The 14451-nt window shown below is 37.7% G+C and overlaps 2 protein-coding genes across 3 annotated transcripts in view; one reads left to right on the top strand and one right to left on the bottom strand.

Moving 5' to 3' along the window:
* LOC121390701 (rootletin-like) overlaps positions 1 to 14451 on the bottom strand; it is a 148238-nt gene that overhangs the window by 111806 nt on the left and 21981 nt on the right. The window lies entirely within an intron of this gene.
* Positions 10714 to 14451, top strand: part of LOC121390703 (peroxisome biogenesis factor 2-like) — a 54050-nt gene continuing 50312 nt past the window's right edge. Inside the window, exons 1-3 of the mRNA XM_041522592.1 lie at positions 10714 to 10783; positions 13034 to 13111; positions 13828 to 13890. Of these exons, the coding sequence (XP_041378526.1) occupies positions 10736 to 10783; positions 13034 to 13111; positions 13828 to 13890 (189 nt within the window). The 5' untranslated portion in view covers positions 10714 to 10735. The remainder of the gene's footprint in view (positions 10784 to 13033; positions 13112 to 13827; positions 13891 to 14451) is intronic.

Raw genomic sequence — 14451 nt, 5'->3', positions numbered from 1 at the left:
CAGCACGAAAAATACATCGGCTATTTGGTGTTTATTATTATTATTATTATTATTATTGTTGTTGTTGTTGTTATATTAGGATATTTATTCTTTCTTTCTCTTGACGTCGCGACTGGCCGTGCAGAACGCTGTGTATAATAAGAAGTACAAATGTACGTGATGGCCTACGCGAGTTTTGTCAAACAGAAGTAAATGGTTCTTACACGCGGTCACCCGTGCTGTCTATGGTTGTTAGCTGTTTTAACGATAGCCGTGGAAAATTAATTTTAATAATGCCGGAGTCACACTTTATATGGTGTAGACGAAGCGTGGCGTCAACAGTGCGTAAAAGGACAGCAAATGAACACGGTTTTTATTTTGAGTTTCGACTTTTAAAAAGTTTTATAAGTATGGTCTCCAGTCTGTAAACCTCGCCACTTAAAGGGAGCTATCACTATCGCTAGCACTATTGCTATCACTATCGCTATCACTATCACGTTCACACCCCTGAGACTAGTCCAAGGAGACTAATGTTTAGCTTCCTCTAGCATGTTGATTGATATGATATGTATAGGGGAATATCCGCTTGGGCCTCGTCCCATTATTTTTCAGGAATGGAGAGTTACGTGGATATTCCCCTACTTAAAATACACCACTAAATAATAATTTTATGTGAATATATGTTAGCATGGAGTTAAACACCAGTGATTCTGGTGGGTTAATTAAGTAGGGTTTCATCTCTCCATTACTGAAAAATAATGGAGCGTTGAGACAATATCTTGACTTCGCAGGTGTATTTAAAAAATATTGTATCGACTGCATGCGGCGTGTGCGTGCGGCCCGACTGTTGCGTCTGCGGCTTGCGGTTTGTCTATGTTATTTTATAGTGCACTAGCTTTAGGGACATGTGGTTTGTCTATGTTATTTTATAGTGCACTAGCTTTAGGGATATGCGGTTTGTCTATGTTATTTTATAGTGCACTAGCTTTAGGGACATGCGGTTTGTCTATGTTATTTTATAGTGCACTAGCTTTAGGGACATGCGGTTTGTCTATGTTATTTTATAGTGCACTAGCTTTAGGGAGATGCGGTTTGTCTATGTTATTTTATAGTGCACTAGCTTTAGGGATATGCGGTTTGTCTATGTTATTTTATAGTGCACTAGCTTTAGGGAGATGCGGTTTGTCTATGTTATTTTATAGTGCACTAGCTTTAGGGACATGCGGTTTGTCTATTTTATTTTATGGTGCACTAGCTTTAGGGAGATGCGGTTTGTCTATCTTATTTTATGGTGGACATGTGGTTTGTCTATGTTATTTTATAGTGCACTAGCTTTAGGGACATGTGGTTTGTCTATGCTATTTTATAGTGCACTAGCTTTAGGGACATGTGGTTTGTCTATGCTATTTTATAGTGCACTAGCTTTAGGGACATGCGGTTTGTCTATGTTATTTTATAGTGCACTAGCTTTAGGGACATGTGGTTTGTCTGTTATTTTATAGTGCACTAGCTTTAGGGACATGTGGTTTGTCTATGCTATTTTATAGTGCACTAGCTTTAGGGACATGCGGTTTGTCTATGTTATTTTATAGTGCACTAGCTTTAGGGACATGTGGTTTGTCTATGCTATTTTATAGTGCACTAGCTTTAGGGACATGCGGTTTGTCTATGTTATTTTATAGTGCACTAGCTTTAGGGACATGTGGTTTGTCTGTTATTTTATAGTGCACTAGCTTTAGGGACATGTGGTTTGTCTGTTATTTTATAGTGCACTAGCTTTAGGGACATGTGGTTTGTCTATGTTATTTTATAGTGCACTAGCTTTAGGGACATGTGGTTTGTCTGTTATTTTATAGTGCACTCTAGACTCTAGATTGTAGAATACAGAAAATAGCTTTTCAGGACATTTGGTTTTCAAAATTTTACGGGCGAGCAAACCCCCGAATCCACTAGAAACTTTGCTTTGCGCCCTCAATCTTAGTCGACATCCCCATCCTAATGTCTACTTGCTTCCGCCGTGCTTGGGGGGGGGGGGGGGGACGATGGAGAAATTCGAGCAAAATGAGCTGGTCTGAAATGTTTATAGTAGTAGTTTTTAGCATGTATATTTCTGTCATTCTACTCACAATAATAGTTGTAATTCGTGTCAAAATGCTCAGTGATTCGTCAGTGCAACCCTATATATATAATAGCTGTTTGATACTAATGCAAATATGAATAAATGTTATTGTCTAGATTCGTGCAATTTTGTTTAATTCGGACAAGAACCAGCCTGACACCCCTCCCCCTCCGACCCCCACTACAAAATGGCAGCACATACGCTACCTGTATGGGCAGATACTACAGACAGACGGAGCCACCGGGGTCGTCCTGTTTGTAGTGGTTCAAACAAGATCTGACAATACACATTTTATGTGAGGTTAAATCTGGGTTGGGCTACTACAAACGATTAGGACAAGAAATACATTGTATATAACTATATATAGACCAATTGATAGTCTGAATAAGAAATACATTGTATATAACTATATATAGACCAATTGATAGTCTGAATAAGAAATACATTGTATATAACTATATATAGACAAATTGATAGTCTGAATAAGAAATACATTGTATATAACTATATATAGACCTATTGATAGTCTGAATAAGAAATACATTGTATATATAGAGAATACTAAACGAGTCCCCGTGAGAGACCGTTTATATTACAACGAGTGTGTTTTCGATCGTACATCACGAGCGGAAGCGAGTGATGTACGATCGACAACACACGAGTTGTAATATAAACGGTCTCTCACGGGGACGAGTATAGTATTCTATTTATTACAATGCGCTACATTATTAATTTGAGTCGCCAAATATATTTTTTTTCTCTCACTAAACAGGACACTGAACGTAAACAAAACAGCGGAGTGATTCAGAGCGCATAACCCTTCTTTGCCTATACACTCTTTTTATACTATTAAAGTATTTATGCTTTCGCAATGTCATAGAGTCCCTTCATCCCAAAAATAAAAATAATTAAAACAAATAACACACACTAGTAGTAAAAAGCTGTAAATTGTAAAGCATGTGTATACTAAAAAGCAAACAAATACACAGGGATTGAAATAATTAGTTTTGAATTTGAATGACGTCAGTATTCCAATGACGTCACTTTGCATCTCCTTACAATAACTATAAATTGGGTAAAAATTTCAGTGCAAAATTGCTATTGATTTTTTTTTTTTGAACAACACACCTGACTGTGTTTGAAGAAAATCTTGTGATTAAAACATTGTACCTTTTACTAAATATGGCTTTCAAGTGAAATTACGGTAAGATATGCTACATTTATTATGTACAAAGCCGAAAACAAGGGTGCGAAAAGTGATCGGAGGTCGTGACCTCTCAAAAAGCATATCTCACATTGTGGGATATGAAAAATCTCTCACAGGTATCTCCGTCATCGCGGTGTAATAAAACTATATATAGACAAACTGATAGTCTTATTCGGACTATCTATGGCATATATGAAATTTTAGTCGTTAAAATGTTAGCTTCTTTTGTTTAACGACACCACTATAGCACACTGATTTATTACCTGTATATCGGCTATTGAATATCAAACATTTGGTAATTCTGACATAGTCTTAAAGAGGAAACCCGCCACATATTGCCATTAATAGCAAGGGATCCTTTATATGCACCATCTCACACGGGATATCACATACCACGACATTTGATATACCAGTCATGGTACACTGGCTGGAACGAGAAATAGCCCAATGGACCCACCGACGAAGATCGATCTTAATAGTAGTTCAAAAGTTCTTAGTCGGAAGCATCTTACAATGATCCCGTCGATGGGTTAATTGGGCTATTTCTCGTTCCATCAAGTGCACCACGACTGGTATATCAAAGGCCGTGGTATGTGCTATCCTGTCAGTTGGATGGTGCATATAAAAGATCCCTTGCCACTACTGAAAAAAAAATGTAGCGGGTTTCCTGTGTTAAACTATACGTCAAAATTATAAAATGTTTGAGAATCCAATAGCCGATGATTAATAAATCAATATGTGCTCTAGTGGTGTCAGTAAACAAAAAACCCATTAATTTACAATGATAACACAAGAACAGAGTGTTTAACCATTAAGTCTGGCTGTGTTTTCATTACTAATGGTGTTTACGGTAAACCGCGGGCTCTGTTATGTTCGTATTTATTGAACGGATCCGCCGAAACGTCAATCGCTTGTCATTTTAAATGCAGACAGAGGGCGCTTATCTGGAAAACCTTTAGCGACACGTCATCGATGACATAACAAATGGTTTGTAGTCGCCATCATGTCAAAACAAACTTTGAACGATCTATATAGGTTGCACTTAACACGATCTATATAGGTTCACTGGCGTAGGAAGCGGAGGGAGGGGGACCTCCACGTTTCTTGATCCAGTAGCAGCAGCGATAGTTTATATAGATATATAATATATATCGCTGGCCCCTCCCCTTTTTTGCATCTTACTACGCCCCTGAGATTGCACTTTACCAAACCAGGGACTACCGTAAGTCCCGTGTGAACATTCGAACGGTACCATGCTCGGCCTGTCGGTCACCACAATCGCCAACTGCGATAAAAAAAAAAAAAAAAAAAATATGGCGACAAAGTATTCAATGTGGCGAATGTCTGTGGCGATTTTCTTTTAATAACAATATACATATGAACTACTTCGAGTTATGCTCCTCAGGAAAAACAAAATTTGCGCAGAGGACGAAGTTCAATCACCTACTGCCTTCCCCCCCCCCCCTCCCCTCCGCAGGGGAGGACTTGGAAGAGTAGGCAAAAATGGTAAAGCCAAGCGAATGTGTGGGTGTTAGGCCTATATTTCTGTGATACACGTTTTTACTTGTATCATGATCATGCTATCTATACTTCGTGTGGGTATACGTATCACTTAAGCACAACAATACACGTACACGTACTGGAAATCACAGTTGTGACCGGCTCTGACAGTAAAATGTATACTCGTGCAAATACTATTGTCTATTCAACATAACTCGATATCCGTTTGTTCAGTATGCAGTTGTTATGCTAAGTTTGAAGTTAATATAGGTTACAATAAAAAGTGGGATAAAAACCGAGGGTTGCTAATAAAAGCATTGTTTGAATCTCTTAAAGCTCATTTGATACCTGATTACCACACAGGTAGATTAAACATGAGGTGTCACACGTGTTATACGTGAACTGCCTGCTAAAGTACGTCTGTAAGGTTTACAGTAGGCGATGTCAACACAGAGAATATTCTATTCCACACATAAGCGTACGAGATATGGGTGCAGGGGAGGTGGGGGGTGGGGGGGTGTGAGGCAACTGCCCCTCAAGTTCTGGAACAAAACCTCAAATTCGGGCAAAAATGACACAAATATTCGAGCAAAATGTGCTGACCTGAGATCTTTTAACCATGTATTCCCAGCATTCTACCCTCAAAATTAGTTGTAATACATGTAAAAATGCGTAGTGATTCGTTTGCAACCCTATGTAGCTGTTTGGTAGTAATGCTAATCTGAATAAATGTTGTTATCAAGATTTAGGCATTTTTGTTAAATTCGGGCAAAAGCCAGTCTGCCTCCCTACAAAAATGGCAGCCCGTACGCCTATGTCATCAATATATCAAACGAGAAGTGTAAAGCTTGTTTTTGTTTAACGACACCACTAGAGCACATTGCTTTATTAATCATCGGCTACTGGATGTCAAACATTTAGAAATTTTGACATATAGTCCTAGAGAGGAAACCCGCTACATTTTCCCATTTGTAGCAAGGGATCATTTATATGCACCATCCCACAGACAGGATAGCACATACCACGGTCTATAATATACCAGTCGTGGGACACTGGTTGGAACGAGAAATATCCCAATAGGCCACCGACAAGGATTGATCCCACACTGACCGTGCATCAAGCGAACTTTACCATTGAGCTACTTCCCGTTCCTCAGTTCTCAAAGATATATTATATGTACACAATACGCTTTTGGATAGTGTGCAGACCATAATGTTGTATATGCAAGTCAAAGAGGAATACACACTTTTCATTGTCAGTGATCTATCTAAATGTATTTTAAAACAGTGATATATCTCAATGTATTTTACAACAGTAATATATCTAAATGTATTTTACAATAGTGATATATCTAAATGTATTTCACAAACAGTGATCTATATAATATATCTAAATGTATTTCACAAACAGTGATCTAAATAATATATCTAAATGTATTTTACAGCAGTGATATATCTAAATGTCTTTCATAGATAGTGATATAATTAACTATATGCATTTCACAGTGATCTATATATGTAAATGTTTTTCACAAAGGATATATCTAAAGGTATTTCAAAAAATTTAGTTTCTACATGTATTTTGTAACTGTGATATATCTACGTGTGTTTCACAAACAAACTTACCTGCACGCACGTACCCCTCTTACTCGAAGCTCTTAGTCCCAGCTATGACAAGTGAGCTAGAATTTGGTAATGATTTATTAGCGACTTATTTCATGTGACGGTAGATTTGACGCTTTAGCCGTCTGCTTTCAGCCGTAATCCCCACCAGCCGAGCACATTTCTCTGTATACAAAACACTTGTCCATTGGATATACGAATTATCTCCAAGGATTTACAATCACTTTTAATTGGTGCATTGTAGGTATCGTTGCTAGGCATGTACTTTTAATCTAATTCCGTTTAACTGAAGATTAAGTGAAAATGAGTTTTGTTTCCTTTTCATTGTTGCATGATTATGAATTTTAAGAACTTATACATGAATTGTTATGTGTAAATCCGTGCTTTGTTCCAATCTGTGGCTATTTATATAAACTGTTTCCTACCTAAGAACTAATTAAAGTTGAGGGGTTTTTTGTCGATTTTATTTTCAACAAACTGAATATTAATAATAATAATATCGTTTTGTGTTTGTTTGATTGATTTTGTTTTTGTTTGTGTAACTGAAAGAGATATATTTTACTACATTGCCCACTACACCACTCCCCCCCCCCCCCCCCCAACTCTACCCCGGCTTATTCAAATCAGGTCTTGATTGCAAAAATAAATAAATAATAAAACCAAACAACTAATAAACAATAACAATTAACAAACAAAGAAACAATGAAAAAAAAAGAAAGAAAGAACAAGAAGAAGAAAAAAAAAAGAGAAAAAGAAAAAAAAGGAACGAAAACGCTGAAGAAGAAAAAACAAGTAATTGACATCTATTTGAAATTTGACCAACCAAAGTACAGTTGTGGAAAATGTGTTAGACAATTTTTAGTTTAGTCTTCCTTCTTTTTTACTGGTTAACTAAGTATACATCTGTTTGGATTGGCCAACCCTATTTTCAAATCGAATGAAAGAATGAATGAATGATCGAATGAATGAATAAATAAATTAATAAGTAAATAAGTAAATAAATAAATAAATTGTATAAATAAATAAATAAGCTTGTATTGAAATACAACATAATATTACGACCACAGTGGACAATAGTCCATACCATAGCTATAGGTTGACAGCCTAATACACAAGTTTTTTGCACTTTTATTAGATTATACTCCCTATATTCACTTAAGGTTCAAGCACGCTGTCCTCTGCGCACATCTCAGCTATTGGGCAGACATTAACGGTTACTGTCCCTTTGCGTTAAAAGGGAACCGATGAATTGGCATATAAATATGTACTAAAGAATACTAAAACTCATTTATTGCATGGACCTCAATTGGATAGAGTAACGTACAGTTGGATCACATACCCAGTGAACTAAAACGTATTATTACCTCCCTTGCTTCGACCGACTTCTGTATAATTATAATCTCTGACACATGCATGCATTCATACCATACTATTAAAGCTAGCCTCACACTCTGCCCCCCCCAAAAAAAAAACAAAAAAACAAAACAAAAAAACAACAACATTATAATAAAAAAATTTTTTAAATCACACAAAAAAACCAATACTAAACAAGAACCCCCTCCCCCCAACCCCCCCACAAAACCCAACAACAACCAAACAAACAATAACAAAAAATATACACCAAAGAACCCACCAAAAAACCAACCAAAACAACAACCAACAAACACACATACATACATATCTGAATATATTAAAAAGAAAAAAAAAAGAGATAAGAAAACCCCTTCGAGATTGCAACAGCACCATCAGAAAATATAGACTCCACCGCACAGGCCCTTGCAATTGTTTAAAAGTTCAGGTCAAGATCAGCAACAAAGAGGGAAAATGCTAATAATAATTAAAAACATATATACAGTACACAAATGATGCAGTACTGGGTACAGTTGTAAATCTGAATGACAAAACCACATTCTGTAATCAAAATCGTATATGTGCACAAGGCAGACTTGAAAGGAGATTTTAGGCAAAGTTGTGATTGCTTCCATGATCCACTATCAGGTGCTCGTCTCTCTAGGAGATGCGTAACATGATGTTTCACCCCTGCACCACCTGTAGGAGGACTGCCACTCCGGGGACTAGCTTAGAAAACACAAACTTGTAATGGATAGAGCTCAGTCGAATGTATACAGCTGTGATGACATGCACTCGCGAATCACTGTAAAAACAGTGATGATATCAGGTGTTCGCGAAAGGTGAGCATATTCTTCCCCACCGGTGACATCTGTCATGAGCACAACCTACAGCCATCAAGTCCACCGGTGACATCTGTCATGAGCACAACCTACAGCCATCAAGTCCACAGTTGAAATGTACAATATTTTTTTTACCAAAAAGTGTGTTTCACAGGGATCAATACTTGGTCCTTTATTATTTTTAATACTAGTAAACATAAATGTCCTTCCATTTTATTTTCAGATATTTATGTTGATGATGCTTCGATCCAAAAATCAAAGAGATTACCCAGTGCTGTTAAAAATAACCTACAGAAGGAGTTTAATATTTAAAAACATTAAGTGTCAATGGGCAGGATTCGAACCGACTGCACCGATTCGCATGACAGTTCACAGCGCGACATTAACAGCAAGGCCAACGGGAACATCCACATAAATGGAAGTCCGAGAAAATTCACTACATTTTTTCATTAGCAGCAAGGGATCGTTTATATGTACTTTCCCCACAGACAGGACAGCACATACCACGGTCTTTGATATACCATACTGCATGTCGTGGGGCACTGGTTGGGACGGGTGAAAACCCAATCAGACAATGGATCCACTGAGGGGGTTCGATCCTACGACGCAAACACCTTAGCAAGCGCTCTACCGAATGAGCTGTTTGGAGTTCAACTGGATCAATATTTAAACTGAGATTTACAAACGGACTATATCTGCTCCCTTTTATTATCAAGGGTTGGTTTCATTTTATAGCGTCTTGTTTAAAACCCTATTATAATGGATATTTAAACTGAGATTTACAAACGGACTATATCTGCTCCCTTTTATCATCAAGGGTTGGTTTCATTTTATAGCGTCTTGTTTAAAACCTTATTATAATGGATATTTACTCCCGGTAATGGGTTATTGGTGTATAATGTGGGGTCAATATGAAAGTTAAAGTTAACAACACCACGTGAGGGTACATTGATTTATTAATCATCGGATATTGGATGTCAAACATTTATTAATTTTGACATTTAGTCTTAGGATACCCGCTACATTTTCCCATTAGTAGCAAGGGATCTTTTATACTGACTATCCCATAGACAGGATAACACATACAGCGGTCTTTGATATGCACGTACCAACTGTGGTGCACTGGCTGGAATAGGCCACAGTCTAGACCCGGCTGTGTGTGTGTGTGTGTGTGAGAGAGAGAGAGAGAGAGAGAGAGAGAGAGAGAGAGAGAGAGAGAGAGAGAGAGAGAGAGAGAGAGAGAGAGAGAGAGAGAGGGGGGGGGAGAGAGAAAGGGGGAGAGAGAGAGAGAGAGAGAGAGAGGGGGAGGGGAGAAAGGGTGAGACAGAGAGAGAGAGAGAGAGAGAGAGAGAGAGAGAGAGAGAGAGAGAGAGAGCGAGAGAGGGATATATATATATATATACTAGTATATATAGTTACATCGCTGGATAGAGGGGGTCACAGGGTATATCAGAGGTTTCCTACCGTAGACTATGTGTCATAATTATTATATGTTTGATATCTAATAATCAATGTGCTCTAGTGGTGTCGTTTCAACATCCAGTGGATAATAATAGGCTATTGGTATAAATAATCAATGTAACATATTATGACCAATCGGAGCCGCAGCTACTTTTATTGCGTAAATATTTCAGCTAACGTTTTGTTTTGTTTGACTACACCACTGGAGCACATTGATTTATTAATCAGTGGCTATAAGATGTCAAACATTGGTATTTTTTTTCATTTAGTGCATTTTTTCATTAGTAGCAAGGGATATTTTGTATGCCCTTTCCAACAGACATGACAGTACATACCACGGCCTTTGGTATACCAGGCGTGGGGAACTGGTTGACACAGGGGAAATCCAATCAATGAATGAGTCCATTGAGGTGATTCGATCCTTCGATCAGGCGAGCGCTCTACTGACTGAGCTATACCATGTTCCAAATAACATTTCAGGTGCTCCTCCAACTTTTACAAGTAACTTTCTTCTTTGCTACAATGCAACCGTCAGGGAAAATAGCGGCTAATCAATGGCGGGAAAAGGCGATCTTTTCCGATTAATACCGACTCCTGACCTCTTTTTTTTTTAAAGGGAAGAATGAACGAGACTAACAGGAAGTAAACAAACAGCATGGCGAAAGAGGCGGAGGGGCGCGTGTCGGCTGTTCGAGTCAGCCAGGTTTGTCAGACGTCATTTTACATTCGACTGTCGAATTGATATAGAGTACTGTTTAGCTCTGCTTTTTGTATGCATGACTTTATTTGTTCCACTGTTAGTTCAGTGAGAATCAAGTCAATAACGCTGTCAACTGGCTTTGGGTCAGTCACTGATAATCATTGATATTCGCGTAACATTATTAGAGGGGTCGGTTTACCGTATTTCATGAAGTAAATGCCGACACGTTCGGTAAAATATCAGTCTAGAGCATACTTCACACAGGTCTTTTAGGCTCTGTCAGACAACAAAGCATCCTCTTTGTAAGTCTTTTAGTATTGCACTGCGAGATCGCAAAGTTGCGAGAGTTTAGGGAATTAAGCCGCAGTCTGGTTGACTTTGTTCCATGGTTCAGGTCCCTGTTTATATTAAAGTTGCACACCCTAGTTTTGAAAGTTAGTATTCTGATGTCACCGGTAGATGTTGCTCGAAGCACAGAAATGAAAGGAATGAGTTTGGAACAGGAAGTTACTTTACCAACATGGGTGCTTCTGTTGAGGAAGTGGCTGCTGCAGCAATCATGATACTTGAATCGGAATAAGACGACAATGATAGTCCAGTCACTGACCATGTTGACTATACTACAGTGTTTGAAATAATAAATTTTATATATAAACTGCAATTAGCCTACATTCGCTATTCGGGACAGGGTACTAGTGGCTAACCTATTGCTATTAGCAATTAGATGCACCGTTTATTATTGTTGGTAGTAGTAGTAGTACATTCTGTAGGAACCAGAGGTGGGGAGACACTTACCCTCTCCAGGACGAAAATGTAAGTTTTTTTTTTGTCCTACTCTATTTCAATAAAGGTAACAATATAGCTTGTGCTCCCCACCCCCACCCCCCAAGGTTGTATCCCCTCTCCAGATATTGTAAGACTTAGCAAAATTATTGGTTTTAAGGGTTTGTAACGTTTTGTATTGAGATACTTACTTGTCTGAACTTTATTGTTAATGAAAATGTTCACGAACTGTGAAGAAAAACCTCACAAATGAAAGACGAGCAAATGACAACAAATCGGATGTTGATTGCACGAACTGTGCACGAGAAAACAAACCGAACCAAAATGATAACGGTCACGTGGTATACCAACGTCTGTGACGTTGAAATGGGAAGATCCCCTCTAAAAATAGGTTAGACCGTGTCTGCTCAACGTTTTTTTCTCAGACACGCATGCGTTTTTAAGAAATACGAAAAATGCATTTTGTGGTATTACAAACACCAGGATTACCAAAAAACACTTCAGGTGAATGGAAATGTATATTCTAAATAATAAAATGTAACTAAAGTGCAATTTTATTTGTGAGAAAATGGGTTTAATAGCGAAAAACAACGACATAATGATTAACAACTAGGGCATGTCCCTTTAAGTGATAGGTCCTATAAAAGAGGTGTATCGAGTGGATATTATTAGGGTTAGGATGGAGCTCCTCTAGGCTTATTTTCCTCCCTGACAATTTTAAAGAAATATTTGTTAGATTTAGTTTAAGGTTACGGTTAGGGTTAGTTATATACAATACCTTTTAAAACAATTTGTTCTATAAAACTAACATAATGTTTATATTTCGTAATCCGGTAACGCTATATGTTTTGCCATTTGAAAAATTAGACATTTTGACTATTCTGTCTAAAATTTCCTCCACAAGGGTGCTTTTGATGGTGCTTTTGGAAGAAATATAGCACAGAAGACACAATGAGACATTATGGGACTAAATTTTCATTTTATTCCATAGACGTTTGGTTCATTCCGTCAATACACCCAATGAGATTTATAAATATTTAGTGGCGGGGGGAGAGGATACAACAGTCTTTCCCTATTTTTAATTTCAACAAAATGGGGTTGTTTGTTTTGTTTGTTGTTGTTAGGTTTTTTGGGGGGCTACAGGACATGTCTTTCTGTAGGGGTGTACTATGGGGAATGCAATATGGATGGGGTGTACTATGGGGAATGCAATATGGATGAGGTGTACTATGGGGTGGGGATGGGGAGAGGTGGGGTGTACTATGGGGAATGCAGTATGGATGAGGTGTACTATGGGGTGGGATTGGGGATGGGGTGGGGATGTGTGGAGGACTGGGCAGTGTTGTTGGGGGTGCACTGTGAATGGAGGGTGGGAAGTGGATTACACTCTATTCTTCTGCCTCATATACATGCAGTAATTGTCAACAGTATTTTTAGTCTGTTTAAGAAGTGAAATGTTTTGTGTTGTAGCTGGATTCACATGAACTTGACCAAGAATCCTTCCAGCTGATGAAAACCCAACTGAACAAGGTGTTTAAATATCACCAGGTAAATTTATCTTGTTAGCACAATGTGTTTAAATATCACCAGGTGAATATATCTCGTTAACACAAGGTGTTTAAATATAACCAGGTAAATTTATCTCGTTAACACAAAGTGTTTAAATATTACCAGGTGAATATATCTCAGTAGCGCAAGGTGTTTAAATATCACCAGGTACGTTTAGCTCGTTTACTCAGTGTTTACATATCACCAGGTAAATTTATCTCATTAACACAATGTGTTTAAATATTACCAGGTAAATTTATCTCGTTTACTCAATGTGTTTAAATACCATCAGGTAAATTATCTTGTTAATTCAAGGTGTTTAAAATACCACCAGGTAAATTTATCTCTTTAACACAAGGTGTTTAAATATCACCATGTAAATTTATCTCATTAACAAGGTGTTTAAATATCATCAGGAAAATTTTTCTTGTTAATACATGGTATTTAAATATCACCAGGTAAATTTATCTCGTTAACTCAAAGTGTTTAAATATTATCAAGTAAATTTATCTCGTTAACTCAAGACGTTTAAACCTATGCGACTCTTAACAGTGACCTACATGTATATGACTATGGGTGACCTATGCGACTCTTAACAGTGACCTACATGTATGTGACTATGGGTGACCTATATGACTCTTAACAGTAACCTATATATGACTAATAGTTACCTATATATTGAGGTTGGTCTGATCCAAGTGTTTTCTATTTTTCAGTCAAATTTCCTAACAAAGTTTGACCCCGAAGTGACAGCTGCCTTGAAGTTGATCCTATGGAAGGTGAGTGTCATGTTATTCTCACAGAAGCAGTTCGACAGAATTCTTTACACTCGCTGCTAATTAATGTAACCATGTTACAGGTGTTATTCTCACAGAAGCAGTGCAACAGTATTCTTTACACTCGCTGCTAATGTAATCATGTTACAGGAGTTATTCTCACAGAAGCAGTGCGACAGAATTCTTTACACTCGCTGCTAATGTAATCATGTTACAGGTGTTATTCTCACAGAAGCAGTGCGACAGAATTCTTTACACTCACTGCTAATGTAACCATGTTACAGGTGTTATTCTCACAGAAGCAGTTCGACAGAATTCTTTACACTCGCTGCTAATGTAACCATGTTACAGGTGTTATTCTCACAGAAGCAGTGCAACAGAATTCTTTATACTCGCTGCTAATGTAACCATGTTATAGGTGCAGCGATACGGGTGTTATTCTCACAGAACCAGTGCAACAGAATTCTTTACACTCGCTGCTAATGTAATCATGTTACAGGTGTTATTCTCACGGAAGTAGTGCAACAGAATTCTTTACACTCACTGCTAATGTAACCATGTTAC

This window comes from Gigantopelta aegis, chromosome 15, assembly GCF_016097555.1.
Source record: "Gigantopelta aegis isolate Gae_Host chromosome 15, Gae_host_genome, whole genome shotgun sequence".
Lineage (NCBI taxonomy): Eukaryota > Metazoa > Mollusca > Gastropoda > Neomphalida > Peltospiridae > Gigantopelta > Gigantopelta aegis.
Note: the sequence above shows the minus strand (reverse complement) of the source record. Positions and strands in the feature narration are given on the sequence as shown.